This window comes from Corvus cornix, chromosome 8, assembly GCF_000738735.6.
Source record: "Corvus cornix cornix isolate S_Up_H32 chromosome 8, ASM73873v5, whole genome shotgun sequence".
Classification (NCBI taxonomy): domain Eukaryota; kingdom Metazoa; phylum Chordata; class Aves; order Passeriformes; family Corvidae; genus Corvus; species Corvus cornix.
In genome coordinates, this window is record NC_046338.1 from 268,316 (window position 1) to 288,664 (window position 20,349).

General features: G+C 41.5%; 1 protein-coding gene across 3 annotated transcripts in view; it reads right to left on the reverse strand.

Moving 5' to 3' along the window:
• LOC104695117 (serine/threonine-protein kinase TNNI3K) overlaps positions 1 to 20,349 on the reverse strand; it is a 40,213-nt gene that overhangs the window by 14,342 nt on the left and 5,522 nt on the right. For all 3 annotated transcript variants that reach the window (XM_010408706.4, XM_019291671.3, XM_019291674.3), the window contains exons 2-13: positions 20,116 to 20,224; positions 17,625 to 17,710; positions 16,011 to 16,108; positions 15,391 to 15,501; positions 10,736 to 10,834; positions 9,162 to 9,300; positions 4,609 to 4,753; positions 4,416 to 4,520; positions 3,662 to 3,756; positions 2,909 to 3,058; positions 1,702 to 1,788; positions 392 to 448 (exon numbers count right to left, since the gene is read on the reverse strand). In XM_010408706.4, the coding sequence (XP_010407008.1) occupies positions 392 to 448; positions 1,702 to 1,788; positions 2,909 to 3,058; positions 3,662 to 3,756; positions 4,416 to 4,520; positions 4,609 to 4,753; positions 9,162 to 9,300; positions 10,736 to 10,834; positions 15,391 to 15,501; positions 16,011 to 16,108; positions 17,625 to 17,710; positions 20,116 to 20,224 (1,281 nt within the window). The remainder of the gene's footprint in view (positions 1 to 391; positions 449 to 1,701; positions 1,789 to 2,908; positions 3,059 to 3,661; positions 3,757 to 4,415; positions 4,521 to 4,608; positions 4,754 to 9,161; positions 9,301 to 10,735; positions 10,835 to 15,390; positions 15,502 to 16,010; positions 16,109 to 17,624; positions 17,711 to 20,115; positions 20,225 to 20,349) is intronic.

Genomic DNA, 20,349 nt, shown 5'->3' on the forward strand with positions numbered 1-20,349 from the left:
TTTTTCACAGTAACACAAATTATTTTTGGACAGAATTTTTCTTATAAGGATAATTCAGGCATTTTATGGTGTGATTTAAATGATATTTATTTGCATTCATGGAGAAGTGGGTATTTCATTAGTGCTATTTCACATCACAGCCTTTTCTCAAAGAAATAAAAAGAAATATATATATATTTTAAAGTGAATGAAAACAAGGCAAATACAGGAATTGTCATTGTCCTGAGTAACAAAACGAAGTATATTGTTTCCTAAAATTATGCCAAGGAAATGGAACAATGAACCATAAAAATTCCAGGAATAATGAATCCTGTGTAGGATGTTCAGGCTGGCAAACACATTGGATCAAAAGACCACAAAAGTTCAAGTTTTCCCTTGCCATGGCAAATACCTTTTGTCATGCTTTTAATCTTCCCTAGAGGGGATGGCACTGACACATAGGAACCATCTGAAATAAAGAACAGCGTGAAATATTATGGAGTTCAACAACAGCATAAGTGATAGTGCTGATAAATTAATGAGTCAATGATGGCTGAAAGAATTAATAATAAAGGGTGAGAATTCAGACGAACACACGAACACAGCTGATGGGAGCTGGTTTGGGCTGGGATATAGTTCATTTTCTTCACTCTACCAGGCACAGCAGATTGGGATGTTGTATCCCCTCAGCCTTGAAAGGAATCTGTGTATGGCTTTACTGATTGCTGCAGAATGGTATCGACGCACAGGTATTAAGGGAGCCAACGTAGCCTTTAGATCCACTAGATTTTGTAAAGGAGCTCTGGCCAGATTCCCAAACTGGACTGTGAACATACTGCACTTTTTAGTTCACTGATGAGACTTTCCCAAAGGCCTCAGCTTTCTCCCTATACCAGAAATTTCATCCCCTTTTTTCTGCTCAAATGGAAGCCAAGTCCTTTTAGAAATCAGAATTACAAAATATCCCTGCATGTGCTAATCACTTGCCAAAATAATTTCCAGTACACCTGTGACCTTAGTCCCCTACAGATTTACATACACTTGAGCTATACTACAGCTAAACCTGGAACAGGCCAAAAGATTCAGGGAGCAGGCTGCTGCTGCTGCTGGCTGTAGGCTCCTCCGCTTTCCACACCTGGAGCAGAACATGACAAACCACAAGGTACAGCATCCTCATCCTCTCTGAGGCAGCGCTCTAACTAACACATGGCCAAAGGTTTTGTTTAATCTAGCTCAGTTCTTGGCTCTTGTCATTTAGTCACCAATACAAATGTGTATTTTTGTAGCAAAATGTGTAATTAATTCTTCCAAAGGGGGCATTAGATATCCAAAGATATTAAAAAGTATGAAGGGGACTGAGTAGAGAAAGAGAAAATGTCAACAGTCAAAGAAACATCAGGACTAAAGAGCACACAAAGAACAGTGATGGAAGACTGCTCAGGACATGAAAAGGTGTGAGCAATGATTGACAGGGGCTGATCTTCAACTCACAGCTTTGGGCTCTCCTTTCTAGGAATAAAACCAACTGACAACTTTAATTTAAATAATGGAACATTAAATTAAGTGTACCCAGAAAATGGTGAGTCCCATGACAGTGATTTTATTTGTGGCAGACAGAACTGACCCAAAGCTCTCTGACATGGGTGGAGCTTTTCCAGAGATTTCAGCAGTCTTTAGATCAGGCCCTTTGGCTAGAGAATAAAATGATTGCTCAGCCCATACCTCCTCCAGGCTGGGAGTATTCGTTGCAGGGGGATTCATCCTGAGGTCTCTTGTAATGCTTCAGGAGGGTCACAATTGCATCATGACCTGGGAAGGAAAGAGGAAATACATGGATTTGCAGGTAACTCAAAAGACTTTTTTTTTTTTTAAATTAATTTATACAAAATCAGGGGATTTTTAAAAAAAATGTACAACATGTCTATAAAATATGCAAAGATGTGGTGATGCTAATCTAAACCTACTGTGATTCTTAATTGTAGAAATGTGGGAAATTTCTGCCAGTAAAAACAAGCATGTTGTTTTCATGAGTCCACCTACTCCTAAAATGCAAGATATGGCAAAGGAAAAACCTGCATTGCAGAAATTCTGCAATGGAAGTTGAAATAGTCTTCAGTGGACCTGACAAGGAAAACCAGAGCCTGTAATCATTCTTTTTGTAGTCCTAACTGGAGAAATTTGTACACCTATTGCTGCAGATGGAAGCTACACTTGCCCCTGTCCCTTGAGAGGCACCAGCTGGCAGTGGGGCCACCTGCTCAGGTGTTTGATACACAAAACTCTGCCTGGCAGCATTTAAAATTCTTTCCTAAACCTTTCCAAGATGAGTTTTCCCTCAGTAATTTAATATGTATTATTTTGCCAATAATCAGGTTTTGAAAAGCCTTGCAAACTCATTGTTTTATTATATTTCAGTCACTCTCACAATAAAAGGCACTGCAGGGGAATGTCCCAGAAGTTGCAGACTCAGAAAGATGGAAGCTGCTACCTGTCTGTACATGCAAGACAGTATAACAGGAGCCATGGAAAATGCCTCACTTTGATCCACATTTGCAAGAATTCAAGATTACCGACTGATTCATCCTTCCTCACAATGGTCAGCAATAAAATGGTCAGCAATAAAATGCACATGCCAGAGGAGGAACAGCCCTTGCTGCTCAGGCTGCATGTCTCTTGTTTTAGCAGCACAGAAACACTCCTCTTCTTGAGTTTGTGCTGGATTAAACTGGTGTTTAACAGAGATCTGAGATGACAAATTGAAGTGCTGGGGTTTATAAGCCTTTGTGCCATTCCCTGGGGAGCAGATGGTGAGAGCTCTGTCTGCAGGCATTGGCAGGTTATTTTGCAGCATTACCTCCTTCCCATGCTGCCCTCTCCTTCCTGCACGGCTTCTGCGGATTTTGTAGCAGAAACTAGAAAATTGAAATACCTTTCTCATAAGCCCACATCAAACAGGTCTGCTCATCCTTTTCTCCACTGGACCTGCTGGGATCACAAGCTACGAGATTCATATCAGCTCCGTTATCCAGCAGGAACTGCACAAGGCGAATATGGCCATGGTAGCAAGCACAGTGCAATCCTGGAACATCAGAGATGTGTGGGGAGCACAACAGTCAGAACATGGCAAAACAACTGCAGCAACAACTGTAAAGTGCAAATTGATTTCCTTGATAAATAAATATATTGTCAAAAAAGTACCTGAGGCGAGAGGTGAAAATTAAACATTAAGGCTGCAAGAACCAATCTATTGCCTCTGCCCAATGTGCCACCATTTATTCTGCCACCTGCAAACCACATTTAACGACTCTGTATGTGAGAAAAAGCAAGTGGAAACAAAGACAGCTCTTTGTAGTGGGGACAGGAAGGTGTGCAGCCCTTCAGACACTATATCCCAGGAGCCTATGTCTTCGCAGAAAAATTTCTAACGCTACTTAGAAGCCTCACTATGGGAGGAACAGTTTACACCAGGTTTTGTTACTCATATACACCCTGAGGAGCCTGATACATCCTCACTGAAGTCTTATCACTTCTATGCCTCCTGTAAAAATATTTCAAGAAAGCTGTGCTCTGTCTGAAAGGTACTTGGGTGCTGGAATTACCCTGGAAATCCTGATGGTGTATGGCTTCCCAATATTTTGGTGCTGGCATATACCCTCATACACAGTAAGTATGATGATGTTACCTGTGTGCCCATCTCTCCCTTGATGATTGATGCTTACAACATTCTGGTCAAGAAGAAACTTGACAAGTTCTATGTTCTTTCCATAGGTGCAAGCACTGCAGAAGCAAAGGGAGTGGTGAGTGCTTATAGTCCATAAAAGAAGTACTTTGGCTAGCCAAAAATTTACAAAGAATTACACAGAGATAAAAATGCAGTAATAACGGATCTTTAGAAATGTGCAAATGCATGATTAATCCACCAAAGCATATTCATTTTTATTGTTTCAGAAACATTCTAATTATTGCTGAATCACCTAATTTTACACAGTTGTGCAAACAGTCTGTGTTGCAAAGTGCCTCTTAAATAGCCCTTTACAAATTTCCAGCATCCCAACCAAACCATGTTCTGCCACCTGGTTTCTCATTCAGAGTACCTGGCTCCAGCAGACATCCAGGTGGAACAAGCTCTGATCTCAGCTCCCAAACTGGACAAGGAAAGGAACCATCGTCCAACCAGGTGTTGGTGAACCTGATTTTCTTACCTTCCTTGCTCTCACTTCTTCTCTCCCTCCCTCTCTCTTCTCATTCACTGCCTGGTTCTGCCTCTTACTTCATGCCCTGTCATGCATCTCATGACACAAACTCACCCTCCCTGTGTAGCTCCCTGCTGGCTCTGTCCCTCACCTGGCTGCTGGTGAGACATTTGTAATTTTGGGTGTCGTGCCACACGCGTGTGTAAGTGGAGCTCTATTGACAATGGCATTTGAACACCTCACCTGTGGAAAGCTGTTTCACTGAATATATTCTCTTTAGTGAGGCTTTCTGTTCCTGAGAGCTGAATTATTTCCTTGACAACTTCAAACTTCCCATTGTAACAGGCACTGAAGAGGAAGCCAGTACAGAGGTGTTAGCAAATGCGGCCTTCCCACGAGCCCCAAACCTGTCAAACAGCTGCTCCGGGGCACTCACAGGTGTAGAGGTGTGTCTCCATAGATATTCACCACGTGGGGCTGCACTTCGAAGCTGCTCTGCAGTAAGAACTTCACAATATCATGGTGCCCAAATCGAGAGCAGAAGTGCAGAGGCACATGATCTTCGTTGTCCTGAGCATTCACTGCCGGTTGACCCAGAAAAAGACCACAGAAAGGATTTTATCCTTAACACAGTATGTCTGGGATTGTTTGGGATATTTAGTAGAATTTTATGTGTTGTACCCATGCATTTTGAAACCTCCTGGGAAAATATTTGTGGGCATATTTGTTTAAAATTGAAATGTCTGTGACCTTTCGTATATTGAACCCACATTGCTCTGTGTCACCTGCAGTGCACTGTCACGGTGATTTTCTGAACTTGGGGCATACCTGCTTTCTTCCAGCTGCAAACTGATTGAGTGTTTTGATGCAGCTTTCCATGAAGCAATCATGAGTTATAAGTGACCCTTAGAAAGACCAATTTTGAAGCAGAAGTAAGATAATAACAACATCAACAGAACTGGGAACGTCCAGGCAGCACAGAACTGCTGGTATCTACCAGTAGTAGCAAACTGTTCTAAGGGCAATTGCATGGAGTGTCCCTGGAGTATCCTTGATCTGCAGATGGCAATTGTTTCAGACTGCCAGCTATCATGGACCACATCCATGCCAGGGGGCCTTCTGCCTGTTTATGGGATGGGCAATTGCATTCCAGCACCAGAAACAGGAGTGGAGGTACCTTACATGGCTCTTCCTTCATCTATCCTGTAGGGAGTGAAGAAGAGATTGGACAAGGCTCTAGGCAGAGTTCTTTGTTGGTACAGACACCTACAAGTACTGTTTTCATTATCCAAAATAAGTCTTTAGTCAGTTTTAAATGTGTTTATTTGACTCTTGGTGTATTTCTTCCTATGCTCTTCCAGAACAACCTTCTGGAAGGTACGTATGTCCTTCCAGAACAACCATAACCAGTTGATTTTGTAACTGATAGAAATGACAAACCTAGGCTTCTTTATGCAATATTTAGTTCTTGGTTCAGCCTGGCACCAGGTCTTTGAGGCAGTTTACATAAATGAATAGACTACAAGGGAATAGTTGTCCATTGGAGATGTCCAAACCTGTACTGCCAGGCTTTTCCATGCAACTCTGACAAACACCCCTCAGGAACATCTCCTACAGCTCAGCCTCCTCAGGACAGAGGCCAACCCAATCACATTCTGAGGGTCTGTCTTCTCTTTGATTTTCTGTGAGTATAACAAACAGTGAAAATGAAAATAGATTCCTATTTTAAAACCTTTTTGAAATGATGCTGAATGCTCACAGAAATGGACAGTCCTCTGAAATGTGTGGAACTTACATCTTCCCTTGTGTCTAGTGACAGAGAGCTCCAATGGTGTGTTCTGTTACTGAAATCCACAAACTTCATTAACTGCTCCCATTAACCTTCCCAGCAGTCTTGTATATAAGAAGTAAAGAAAAGTAGACTCTTTTCCCTCTCTATTCTAAAATAATTCTTCACTTTATAGCATCATGTGACATGTTGGCCTTTAGTTTTTATTATGACCTGACATTCTGGTACCATTTTACCAGATCCATTGTGAAGTGCAATAAGTAAGAGTGGAATAAATGTCAAAATTTTATAATGATAAGTATCAGCAATTTAGAACATGTTCCCACAGAATGGCCTGAAGGACATCAGGGGCCTCAGTCTACAACACAACAAGGTGCAGGGTGGAGAAAGGAAGGAACACTCCTTTACTTATCCAGTCAGAAATGCCTGCAAACCATTTCCTTTGCCTCTAGAAGGATCTATAACTAGACCATGGGATAATGGGTTTTGTTTCAATTGGTAGCTTTTTGCTTTCTAAATGAAGCACACCAGATACACTTTGTCTTAAAAAGAAGGAGAATACTGTCTTAAAAAGAAGGAGAAGTTCACATTCAATACAGCAGAAAATCAGTCAAAACATCTTAGAAGAGTGTTATGGAGAAAAAAATACCATCCTACTGATTCAGGATTTACTCAAGAAGACTACAGAAGAGTTCTTCAAAATGAAATTTTTAAAGTACATTTATATTAAATTAGACCATAGAATGCAACTGTCTGGGCAGTCAGGGACTGAAAACTGAGGTTGCCTTACAAGTAAGCAGGAAAACTGAGCAAATGCCAAATTCTTGTCTGGAAAAAAAAAGAATTCTGCAGAAATCATTCTTAGCACTGAGACATGACATTGGTAGAAAGTAACAGGTGAAACCATCACTGTAAACGAATAAATGGAAAAAAGGACAGTGCAGGAAAGTGCTTGAAAGAGCTTATGGGATTTCTGAAAATACACTTAGTTCTTCCCCAGAGTGTTTATGCTAAAAGAAATTATGGGATTGGCATCTGGAGAACCAGCCACACTTGTAACACTGGGTTTATACATGGGCCACATGTAGAACATGAACCTTTGTGATGACACATATATAAGCAGCACATTTCTTTTACATGCTTTTCTTATAATTTGTGGTTGGGCTGGAGAAGGATTTTGGCGATTGTTAGGCTGCAAATATTCTTACTTTCAGCAGCATTCTGACCTTTTCAGCCTGATTCAGTGGTCACTGCTTGTTTTCAGTCACTGTGGTTTTGGGCTGACTAGCGAGTCACATTATGTTAAAAGAAATAGTTCAAGTTTGTGACCCCAATTACTGATCTGCACTGAACAGTGCCAAATTTATTCAGGTTCTTTCCCCAAATCCTTTCATTCCTGGGCTCTAAAGACTTGTTCCTCCACTGCTGCATTTATAGCAAGTTTCAAAGTGTGCTACTTTAAGAGCAAAAGGCTTCCCGCTTCCAGTCTCCCTTTTCTTTTTTCTGTGCTGAAGATTCTGAGTTTAAAGAAAAGGACCTGAAATGGTGCCCCAGATTCTTTCCTTTTGGAATAAAGTCTCTAATGCAGAGCAAACCTCCCACTGCCTTGTCATGATGAGAGAATGTCTCTTTTTTCCCCCCTTTATTATAATTATATCGGCTCAGTGCACACACATCGAGGCTGAAACACCCTGAGCTCGCTACTGAAAACAGCATGCACAGACCTGACTGTGCTGCTTCCCTCCATGCTTTTTTCCTGCATGAGGAGGATGTGTGATTGCTGGCAAGACTCACAGAGAACATGGTAAATTGATGTATTAAAGATCAGTACATTTCCAAGCAATGTACTGTTCCTTTCCAAAAACCATCTCTGTCCCTTACTCTGAGGATAAGAAATTAATTTCTAAATAATTTGAACTTTGCTCAGTATTTCACAGAATCATAGAATGGCCTGGGTTGGAAGGGACCTTGACCTTTAAGGTCCCTCCCCATGGGCAGGGACACCTTCCACTGTCCCAGGCTGCTTCAAACCCTGTCCAATCTGGCCTTGGACACTTCCAAGGATGGGGCAGCCACAGATTCTCTGGGCACCCTGTGCCAGGGTCTCACCACCTACACAGGGAAGAATTTTTTTCCGGTGTTTAATCTAACCCTGCCCTCTGTCAGTGTGAAGCCATTCCCCTTGTCCTGTCACTCCAGGCCCTTGTAAATAGTCTCTCTCCATCTTTCTTTAGGGCTACCTTCAGGTACAGGTAAGAATCTCTGCATTAATAATCACAATATGCATAAAATGTGACCTCTAAGTTACAACATTTGTGTGCCTTTGTGGGATGTGTCAGCAGTATGCACGGCCACACTGACACAGGAGTCACAGCAAAGCAAGAGTAAGGCTGCAGTGTGGCACATTTTGTGCCTTCAGCGTTACTGAAACAGCAAAAGGAGGGGGAACAGAGCAAGAGTAAGAACCCAGCAGAACCACCAGCTGCACACTGACATTAGTCACAGGAGAAACTCTTCTGAGTTGCGACACAGGCGGAGTATAAGCAATGAAACGCAAAGTCACAGCCGAGTGACATCGCTGTGAGGCCAGCTGGGCAAGGAACACCCCAACCCACAGAACACCCAGAGTGTGCTCAGACACCTCTGTGCAGCCCACCACGTTTTCACACAGGCACTTTCTCTGACAGAAAATGGCCCACAGTGAAGAGTAGGAAGCTCGTGGAGCGTAATAAATCATGTGCTAAAAAATCTCCTTTTCTGTGGAATTTCGACTTCCGTATGAATTATTTTAAATTATTTGCTGCATAATTTCAACTTAAAACCCTTCTCCTGTACCTCATTCTCTAGTTCTCTGTGCATTTAAGTCACTTTGACTACAAATACTCACCACATGGCCACATGTTCCCTGCCTGGATAAATGTCTAAATAATGAGCCACCTCTGCATGTGAAACTTAATTTTGTTTTCTGCCCTATCTAACATCTGTTAGATGTTTTTCACCTCTAACTTATTACTGAAAATAGAGTAAATGAGAGATGACAAACCAGCATACTTAAGTGAGGAAAAGTCTCCAGCTGCCCTTTTCTTGTTTCAGTTGTCCAAAGATGATACATGCATACACACAAATAGTATGTGTTAGGAAGCTAAGATTCTGTCTACAAAACACAATGCTAAGGATGATTTTTAAATATCTTTTCTTACCATCAGCTTTGCTTCCCTCTTCCATCAAAAGCTTTGTGATGTTGAGAAAGCCTTTGGCAGCAGCCAGATGGAGAGGTCTGTCCCCAACTTCACCACTCACATTCACATCAGCTCCGAACTTCAGTAAGAGGTGGGTTACCTAAATATTTAATTAAGGTTAATTAAAATATCACATGAAAATAAAACTTTGAGAACATCAGATCCAGTATTGCATTGGGTAATACTATATGTGAGCATCTCTGTAAAGTTAAAACAGGGAGAAGAGATTCAATAGAAAACTAATTTTTAAGTTACATGTCTATAAAAATATTAAAATTCTCAAAAGCAAGCTCACATTCATTCTCAAAAACGTTCTCTATGGTGAAGGGTCACCAGACATGTTTGAATGACCAATCAGCATAATAAAGCAACACTCTCAAAGTCCCCACGAGCCAGAGCTGTGGCTCCTGTCTGATAGGTCTCTTCTCCCAGAGCCCCACAGGAGCTTTCAGCACCATCTCACAGGACTGTGACTGCTTGTTCTGAAGTGGCTTGTGGCAAATGAGCGAGCTAATCTCTCAGCCCCTACAGCAGCAGTTTCTTCTGGATGATGAGGTGCACAGACATGAAAGCAGCACCTCAGGTCCCTGGCTCACTCACACCCTTGCTCTCACCCAGCTGCAGGGCAGAGCACTCCAATCATCTGGACTTGCTGCTTTCAAAAGCTCTCCCTAGACAGCTCCTCCATGCACTCGAAGTAACACTTCACTGGAGTGGAAAAGACACCGTTCAAAGTCATCCTTTGAAACTTTGAACACCCCAGAACACAAGGCTTTAGCCAGAGAAAGACACAGAGAATACTTGCATAAACCAAACAGGCCCATTATCACAGTTCACATAATAAAAGGGATGCTCAGGGCTAATACTGGGCTGTGGATTAGCCATGTGTCAATTGTACTGTCCAAATATACAGAAGAAAGAGAGTTGAGGGGCTCAGTGTCAGCTTTGGTCAGAACTCCAGACTGTGTTTCAGTCAGCCTGTGATCTGTGTGAATGGAGAAAGCTCAGCTGCACTGATCATGTGCACAGCACTTCAGGGAAAATCCTGCTCGCTGAATGATCATTTTTTCCCACTAAGTGAAAAGTTTGTGGATTCCAAGGAAAGCCAATAGAATTGCCATTAAATTATTACTGGAAAGTGATGTTCACTTCCTCGAGAGGTTTGGAAAGCACAGACACATTCCCCAGGCAATCTCTGACATGGGATGAATGAACAGCAGATGAAAAGTGCCTCTAGGCCCAAGCCTGCTTATCAAAGCCCGCTAAAGAACCCTTTGTTTCAAGAGGTCTCAAGGGCAAAACTCCATGTTTTGCTGGGGTCTAGTACAGAGGACAGAAGTGTAGAAATTTCCTGTTGATTTTCAGACTCTTAGGGCAAGCAGAGATGTGTAGTTATACACATCTCTGAGTGTAATTTCAGTATATGAGGTTTTTGCATGGAAGGACCCTCTGGAACGTAAAGCAGAACCATCTAACACTAAACCTACAGGTGACTTGGTTCCCCTGCCCAGGGGTCTGAATCTGCCCTCAGTTACCTGCTCATGGCCATAATATGCAGCAATATGCAGGGGGGTGAAGAACACTGCGTCCTGCACGTTCACATAGGCTCCGTGCTGCAGCAGAATATCCACAGCCTGCAAGGAAACCAACACGACATTCCAGTTAGAAGCAATATATATATATTATATGTGCTCAGCTGATAAAACAGGACTTTGAAACCTCATGCCTCCAACTTTAAAAAGTCAGCCCCAAACAAGTTATAATGGTGCAGAGCTGTGTACAGCATGTAAAAGTGATTAACTTACAGTACTTGAACTGAACACTGAATGTCACTGATGCTTTATAAATAAGCCTGAAAATCAGTGTGCTGGTAAAAAACCTGATGTACGAAGTAAGAGGCACAGAAATGGCTATGTGGATGTTCTCAGAACAACCTTAATTTTCTTTTAGCCATTATGAACAAAGAGCTGTAAACATATCACAGCTTTTAGAAGTGAAAAAGGGACACAAAATGAAAGATCCTTTTAAATTTAAATGTGTGAAGGTAAATCCTCAAACATGGAAGCATTTCTTTGTATTTTAGAAGATAATAGTTATTTGGCTTCAGTAAATAACCCTGTTTTCTTTCAAATTTCTACTTTTTTTTGGTCCTTCAGGAGGCCCATGTATTTCTGGAAAGCTATGAACTCTCAAGAAAAATCTTGCTGCACAGCTGTCAAAATAGAAGCCTGAATGAAACCACTTTGGGTTCTACACTGAAGCCTGAGGGCTGCTCGTTTTTCTGAAGCACGAGGGAGTCTTTGGGCACATGAAGGGCTTGGGCTGGGGATTACTCCAGAAGTTCTACATATCCTTTTGATGGATGCAAATTTTTGCATGTCATGATGATGAAAGACACTGAACCATGAATCACCACAGCACAGTGAAGAACTGGGACTAACAAGGGTGCGGAAGTGGCCAGCTCCTGTACTACACCGTTCCTACCGGAGCCTGCCCGTGATGAGCCCCTGGAGGACGCCAGCCAGTGTCAGCTGCAGCGATGCAGAAGTCTGTCACCTGCCCTCTAGGCTGAGACCCCCCAAATCACGTCACACGTGCAACAACAAGGGCAGTCAGTTCAATCCATGTCACTCCCAAGTGCTCTGAGAACACAAATTGTTCCCAAGCAACATCAGTGTACAGGGATTGTTTCTTTACACAGTTTGAATTATTTTTTTCCGGGTGATGGCCTGAAGATATTTTCTGCATAAAGTCTGTGCCTGACATATGTAAATGTGTCCATTTCCCATTAGTTTTAACCATTTTTCTATGGCATCAGCTGTAACTTCCCTTGGAGGCAGCACTGCAGGGCCAGGTCTGACTATTCCCATGGGTGGAGGTTCTGCGTCATCCCTGGAATGCTCTCAGTGCTGCATCACTCTCATTGTGATCCCCTCATCCCCTTTATATACAGTCAGAATTTCCCTTGCTGAATGTCACATGTGTTGACATCCTTTTGCTGTGAATCCTTTTGCTGCAGATCTCAAAAAAGCATTTGACTACATAATAAAAATCTTAAGAAAGATCCCCTGAGATCGCTGGAGAAGCTGCTGGCTCTTCTATCAACCAAAGGACAGCTCAGCAGCAGGCACCCACTGGATGGGTGGGAACGTGTTCAGGTAGTAAATAAAGGACACACTCAGTTATTTAGTTAACACAGCTGGCTGGTTAACAAACAACTGATTCCCTCCACTGTCTTTCCCGTGTCTGGCCAATTTTCAATATCTTGGTGGGTCAGAGGTGGAAACATAGAGCCAGCTAGCCAGGGATTTAAAATGGCTTTGAAGTGATTCATCTAAGACATTTTTCAGCAAACTTCCATGATAAAACCACTATGAAGTTGTAGCTGCTTTCTCCGAAAAGAGATGTTCGGGCCTGTAGCTTTTACATGAATATGACTGAAATGTCTTTGGATCAGCTTGATTTTAATTTAGCCATGAGCTGTGAGGCTGCAACACATTCAGAGATACGACCACAACTCCAATTCTCCTTAATCTCTTTGGGAGCTGGAATTCAAAATTTAGATTAATCTAGAAGCTTTCAAGGTGGATCTTCAAGATGAAAAAACTGTGTTGAGTGATGTGAATCCATCTCTGATGATGAACATAAAATTAGATGGGTTTTGACACATTTTCCAGGCTGTAGCAATGGCAGCCATGCTTGCTGCTTTGTGATCTCCTGATAAATAGAATTCTGTGTGCTGTACTAAGCAAACTCCACTCAAGTGTAAATTATGAGAGGGGTACAGAGACAGGCTTGATAATTTCTCAGACAAGACATCTTTCTAGGAAAGAAAAAAGGAGTCTTAGAAAGCACTGAAAGCTGTCATAGGCATCACAAGTAGGAGGGTATGCTGGAGGGATGTGCAAGGATAGAAATACTTCAGAAACCAAGGAGAAAAAAAAAAAAATCCTCAGGAGACAGACTGTGAGTGAAGGTGAAGCTCGTAACCCAGGGGACATTCCCAAGCTGCAGAGAAAGAAGCTGGATGGGCTGGTCAAAGGCAGCCAGCAGCATCCCAGTGAGGTTCACGCCATCCTGAAAAACAAGGGGAACTAATACTTCCCTTTTCCTCGTACAACCAATTTTTATTTCAAAACAATACTTTGAATTATTTGTACAATAGTCTTACTTTGTAATTTCTCTTAAAATTCTCTTTAAAAAGTTTTATTCAGAAATTTTTGAACAGTCAAGTCAAATGATATTCACTTCAAAGACAATTAATTAAGTCACTCTGAAGTTCAGAAGGAGCCAACAAAAAACCCCATGAGACAGACATAAGGACCTTATGTTTTGGACAAGGGCAAGGGATAAAAGCTCATCTAAGAAAACTAGATCAGTGATTATTGATTTTTTAGCAGGTAAAATTTAAATGAGAAGACAATTTCAGCAATTAAGGCCTTTGCACAATGCCAGCCTCCATACAGCCTTACACTGAAATATCTACAGAATCTCTAAGAAGATTCTTCCCTTTTCTCTAACAGATCCTTGGCACACATACACTCATAGCTCAGACCCTCAGGTGTGCAGGTACAGAAACTGAGTGGCACTGGTTCATCCTGCCTGTGACCCTCCATCCAGCTCATGCATCTGCAGGTGTTGCAGTCTCAGAGTGAAAACTTTAATTTATATGAAATAGAAAAGACAGAAAGACACTGGCTTTCCAAGGTGCTAATATTGGACAGCACGTAAATGTGGAAGAGGTCCATGCATTATTTATTCAGCAATGACTTCCCTAGACTGGAAACATTTCACGTTTTCAAAATAACAGTCTTAGTGAGAGATTTATTGAACTTATTTGCTGATTTTCTAATATGTTTGTAATTTTATTTTATAATTTTTCATTAATTTTATTTACCTTACAGGTTTTTAAAATTTATTTTTAAATTTTTCATTAATTTTTCATTCTTCTCATTGAGAACTGCAATTTCCATTAACAGTCAAAATCAGCAAACAGCATATTTTTGGTGAAGTACAATACAGCCCTAAGTCATAGAGAACATGCCCACTGGCTCAAATGAGCGGCAACATCCCATTGATGCTGATGGCCTCATCCCAGAGAGTGGGTTCAGAGGTTTCAGGTCTGGTAATGCAGAAAAGCCAAAGACTGACTGTTTGGGGAAGTGGGAAAAAAAGCATTTTTTTCTCAGTTCTACCTTTCTTCTAAATATAGTCAGTAATCTCCTGCAGTAAAAAACTATGTTGCATAGACAGGGATATATACCTCTGCTATTTATTTAATGCTATAAAAAATTATTTACCTTATTTGAATCAGGAAGACAACCAAAAATCAATTTCCTCTTTCTTAAACCTATTGTATTTATAAGGGGGGTTGAAAAAATGATTCCATATTGTCATGAATATTAATGAAATTGTGGACAAAACAAGCTACTTTATCTAGCAGAGCAACTTCTAAGCTGACTGAAAATTTCACAACTATATAAAGAAGGAAAGCAAGAGCTTGGACTATAAATCCTTGGTTCCAAGAGCAGCAGATGAACCAAATGAGTTATATAGAGTCCCACTTCATTTATGGAGGTGCTTCTGATACAGAGCTGATCATTCCCAAGGTAGATATAAGGAACTTTTCAAAACTACTTACAGTTTATTTTTTATTGAGTTAATGGACTCATCCTTGTTGGGTTGTGAGCACCCTAATTTGCCCATAACCTCAGCAGGGTCTTGGGACGTGGGAGCAACAGCAGGTCTGCCTTTGGTATTTACAGCAAAAGGCCCAGACATTTTAAAAATTACTTGGAACCCCAGAGTGCTCAGAGAAAAGCAGTTTGCACTGTCCACAGAGGAGACATTAAATACCTGTGAATGAGACCCTCCCAGAGGCAGGGCTCAGGGTAACAGCTCCACCATCAGCCTGCACAGAACTATTAGAATCAAAGAATCATCAAGGTTGGAAAAGACCTCCAAGACCTATCATGTCCAACCTTTGATCTGTGTCCTTTGTGCATGTTTGTTCAATGCAAAAATACATGCACAGATTAATTTTCCCAAAATGCAAAAAAAAATCCAGTAAAATCCAGCTGTACTTAACCAGTTCTGAGTTTTGTTTTGGAAGACATCAGTGTAAAACAGAATGACCTGCCAATGTTAGCACTCACCTGTTTCAGTCCTGTGCAGCAAAAGAGAGACATACCTTGTGGTGGCCGGCGATGGTGGCGACGTGCAGGGCCGTCAGTGCTCCGTACCCAACCTGCTGGATGTCAGCCCCGCCATGCAGCAGCGCTGTGAGCAGCTCCACATTGTCCTAAAAGCCATGGATTTAACCCATATCATTCCTGGGACACAGCTCTCACAGCTGAAGGGAGCAGCCCCAGCCTTGGCCTCTTCGGCTGTGACACCACTGGCCTTGATGGAGAGGGACCAGCCGTGGTCCAGGGGCTCAGGGTGCAAGGAGAGGCTGGGGGAAGGTTTGTCCCAGGCACCAGACATCTCTCTTTTGCTATACTAAAGCCTGTGTGTTAGAAAAGTCTCTATCCTGATTTTATGGCGGCACTGGACAACTCCTCTGTCCTGAGTTGCATTGGATGTCTGCATCAGTAATTCCAAAGCAATATCCTACCCCGTGGATGACATTGCAAAAGCACATGCTGTTTCCTGTGCATGGGCTCCTAAAAAGGCATTTTCCTATGCACCACAATTGTGAAATTTACATTTTCACCAGAAATAATGACTAGAGAGCTCATCTAGACAGTTCAGACAAATCAGTTGCTCAGTTCTGATTTCCTGTCATCAATTCTATTTAAAATCATTTACCTTATAAGCTGCCAAGTGCAGAGCTGTAAATCCATTTCTCGTTAGTCGGGATGGGCGCAGCCCTTTCAGCATGAGAGTTCTGATGTGTGATTTGTTGCCTTTAGAGAGAAAAGTGGAAAAAAAAGGAAGTTAAAGGAAAGAACATGCAGATGAGGTAAGAAGCTCCTGTGTGAGTTTGAAAGCAGAGAAACAGGTATCTTGACTGCTGACCTGAGGCAAGTAATAAAATACATCTTTTGAAACCTTGAAATGATGAGGCTGATGGAAATATCTCATTGGCCAGGACAATTGGAAGTCTGGCCATATACCAGCTCACTGTTTGTTCACACTTTAATGAGGATTTAGCTGAACTGCTAGAGAAGCAAACTCCTCCTTTAACATCCAGACCATGCTGCAAAGAGCTCCATGAACCAGAAGGTGCTTCTGGAACCTCTGGTTCCTCAGTCTCTGAGCTCCTTTGCCATCTCACAACTGGAGCACTGCTCTCCCTATGCAGGACAACCTCACAGGGACAGTCATTTTGGGGAGTGCTAATGTAGGTCCACACAGGCAAGTAGCTTTGCTCTGACCTTTTTGATGCATGGTGAATACATAAATAAATTCAATAAATTCATCTGCCTTCTGAATAGTTGTGGCAGTAACCAAGGACAATGTCAGCTCTAGTAGCTCTTTGGCCTCCTCCAAGTGTTCACATAACTAATAATTCGTGTGTGCTTTCTTCCTCTCAGCTACCCCAACTGCTCTAATGTTCCCATGCATTGATGCCATCTTTGGATAGGCTCTTGCACTCAAAAGTGGCAAGTGAAGAACCACTCGGTTTTCAGCAGTGCAGGATCAGGTGGTTCCACGTGGTGAACATCTAACAAAGATTGATAAAATCACTTATGCATATCATTAGTCAGTACTTCGCAGAGCTGAAACCTCAGGGTAAAAGTCTCTTTGCCTCTCTTAGCCAATTTCTGCTGAAAACTGTATAACAAGAGCAAAGCAAGTGCATGAACTAATGACTTGGTGTGGATAACAGAGCAGCTGTGTGGATCCAAGTGGAAAATCCCACCATTAGTACGTTTTTATGAGCATCCCAGAACACATCTTGCCCTCTTCTCCTGTGTATTCTGATCTCCTATCTGCCAAAGCCCTATCAGCTGATGTTTGTCACTAAAGCATTTCAGTTATTCTTCTTTTAATCAATGTGAAATAAAATACAGGTATTTTCATTACACTAGAAAAACTGGTGGTTTAAGTATGGCAAAGTGCTGCTCCAACAATGTCCCTGTCCTGGAGCTTGAGCCATGGACAGAATCCAGAAATGTGGAGCCATGCTCCGTAATGAGTGTAGATTAACGAATGGATATAGAAGCAATTTTGAATGAGTTGAACCCCTGTAGTAAATCACACTGCATCATCAACCAGAACTTCTGTCAGACTGAAGAATCAGCTGTTATGGGGCTCTTTGTAACTCAGTGCAGCCCTCTGGCAGTGCAGCTTAGAGTGAGGCTGAGAGCTGCTTCTCCATCTGAGAAGTTCCCTGAAAACACAGTCCTCCTGACACTTCCAGCCAGAAGAAATCAGTAATTGTCCCCAGTGTCTCACCACGCTGTTGCAGACACCTACCCCCACACACACAGCACAGGTGGAGCAGCGAGAGCCCGTTCTCCGTGCGGTAATTCAGATTGACTTTGCAGAAGGCTTCATCAGAGCTGAAAAGGGGATTTTACAGATGATTACTTCTTTCATCTTTCAGCACAGCTTCTTGCATGTGGGAAACATTTAAAAGAAAAATCTCAATGTAATTTTTTTGAGACACAAGGCTGAATTTATACCCAGGTTACAGTCTGTAAATCTAGAAATACTTTACTACTATCAGGTTGAGTGGTCCAGATTTATCGTTTTCTGAGAAATCCTGCTATGCAATCACAATATATACATTCAAAATGTATCTAAATTAGGGGAAATAAGAGGAAAGACTCTTTAAAAATATAAATAATCCATACAAACTCAGCTTCTCTTGTAATGCAGTAATAATTAAGAAGTATTTTTTAAATGTGTGTATTGATTCTAAAATGGTGAGTAGGGCATGCATGGAGCAGGGACCATCTTGCTAAGTGAAAAGAATAATCAGGAAAAGCCTATAAAACATGAGTTTATACTCCCCAAATGGGATCACAGGGACAGTGATCACTGTGCTCGCTTACAAGTTGTTAAATGAAATGGTACTTGGACATTTTAGCTTTTGTCATCAAGCCTTGTAGGTTTCCTTCAGCACAGACTGATTTGTTACTGATCCATCAAACACTCTAAGTAATTACAGTTATTGAAAACTAAATAGACCTATAGTTAATATTTCTTTGGAGAATCTTGATTTTGGCCTGCCCATAGAAGTTTGGGATTTTCCATTCCGTATCAGCACATCCATGACCCTGATTTTGCAGGATTTGTGTAACTATAAACCCACCCTGAGGGAGGAGCAACCATTAAATATATTTAACAAGGTTACAATAAAAAGTAATGTTTCAGTACTTTTCTCTAATTTTAAAATACAAACTTATGCTGAGCTCCCCTTAGCAGGATGACCCATTAAGAAGGGGGACACTTGGGGTTTTCTTTCAATAAATATTTCAATAATTTATTCTTTAAATAGAATTGAAAAGGCAGACAAAGATGGAGACTTGTCTTTACTTCTGTTTTGCCAGTTAAGTCTATGCTCTAACCTACTTGTTCATTGTATATCATCACTCTGAAGCTGGACTAAAACCTGTGTTTCCATATTGGGTGTTTTATGATGTGCAGAAACAGTGCATGATTTGAAAAGGATAAAACCAGAGTATAACAGTTACTGTTTATGCAAAAAATGGACTTATTTGCCAAAACTGTGTGCTTCAGAGAGAATGATTCTACAATCAGTCTAGATTCTCATATGCATTCCTTAGAAGGGTTTCACATGCCAGGGGAGCTCATTTTTTGATGTCTTATATTAAAACCACTTTGGTAAGGAACATTTTTTTCCCCCATGGGTGAGGGCAACTTTTGGAAACTAAATCACTGGCTGATTCTTAAAGCCTGACCTACAAAGAAAAGCCTTCCCACTGCACTGTCCTCAGGATGATCAGTTCCCCCTGCTATGGAGAGAGGAGCAAGGCTCTGTAGCTGAAGGGTTTCGCCAACACTGAAGCTTACCTGGGCTGGTCCGACAGACTGAGCTGAGCTGCCAGAGCCCTGCTAACCTTGACGGGAGTTTTAATTTCTTCTTATGCTTAGTGCAGGGAGTTAGCACTTCCACCATATACTCCCTTGTCTTGATTATCTAAAATAAAGAGTACCCCGGCTCCAATTTGTAAAAATTATCAATTTTACTACTAAACAGGATTAAAATGAGGAAAGTAATTAACTGAAGCATAACCGAAGTAGTCAGCACCCTGCAGAGAAAGCTCAGTGGCTCAAACAGTGGTAGCAGCGGCAGCTGAAATGGAGCATGAGGAATAATTTATACAGCCAGGTATATCTGGCTTTTTTGATCTTGTGATTTATTTCTGATTAGAATCCCCTGTTTCTTCAAGGGATTTTGATGTCTGAAATTATTTGCCTGGTCATTTTCTCAACTCACTTCCAGTCTGTGAGCTGGGTGTTTGCTGCACTGGAGCTTTGCAGGTAATGAACACGTCAGGGCATTACTTGGTTGGGTGAGCCTGTGGGGGAGCATGTGCTACCCTGAGAAAACCAGTAGAATCCTAATTTTGAATCCACTACTTTTGTGTTTGTTTACAGTGTGATACTTCAGCAATATTCCTGGCTGCAGAAACACATCCGCAAAACTGAAAAGTGCACAGCAAAATCAAACATTCTACTAATGCTAATTAATTTACAAAAGTATATAGGTGTTTGTTGTAAAATATTGGCATTAATAATCAGCAGCCACTAATTTTGGTACTCTGCTGTGGGGCTCTGCCCAGCAGTGTGATGACGTATTCCCAAAAATAGACATAAAGAACATGCATTCCATACATGAGAAACTCTGTCCATAAAAAACACCTGAGACTGAAAATACTGTTCGATAGCAAATAGTCATTTGAAAGAAATCAATAAACAGATTCCCAGAATATTTTACCTAAAAACATGCTTCAACTCTGCCAGCTCCTTCTCCTTGACTTGCAGGTCGTCCTCCAACCGCTCTGTGACTGTGGCATAGGATTCACTGACTTTCTTCTTCCATTCATCTACAACAAAAACTCCTAATTGATAAAACACTTCAAAGCACAAAAGTCATAATGTCCCTGTAACCGAAACTCTCAATTTTTTAACATCCAATTGTAAAATTTCATATATCTTTCTATTAAAGTTT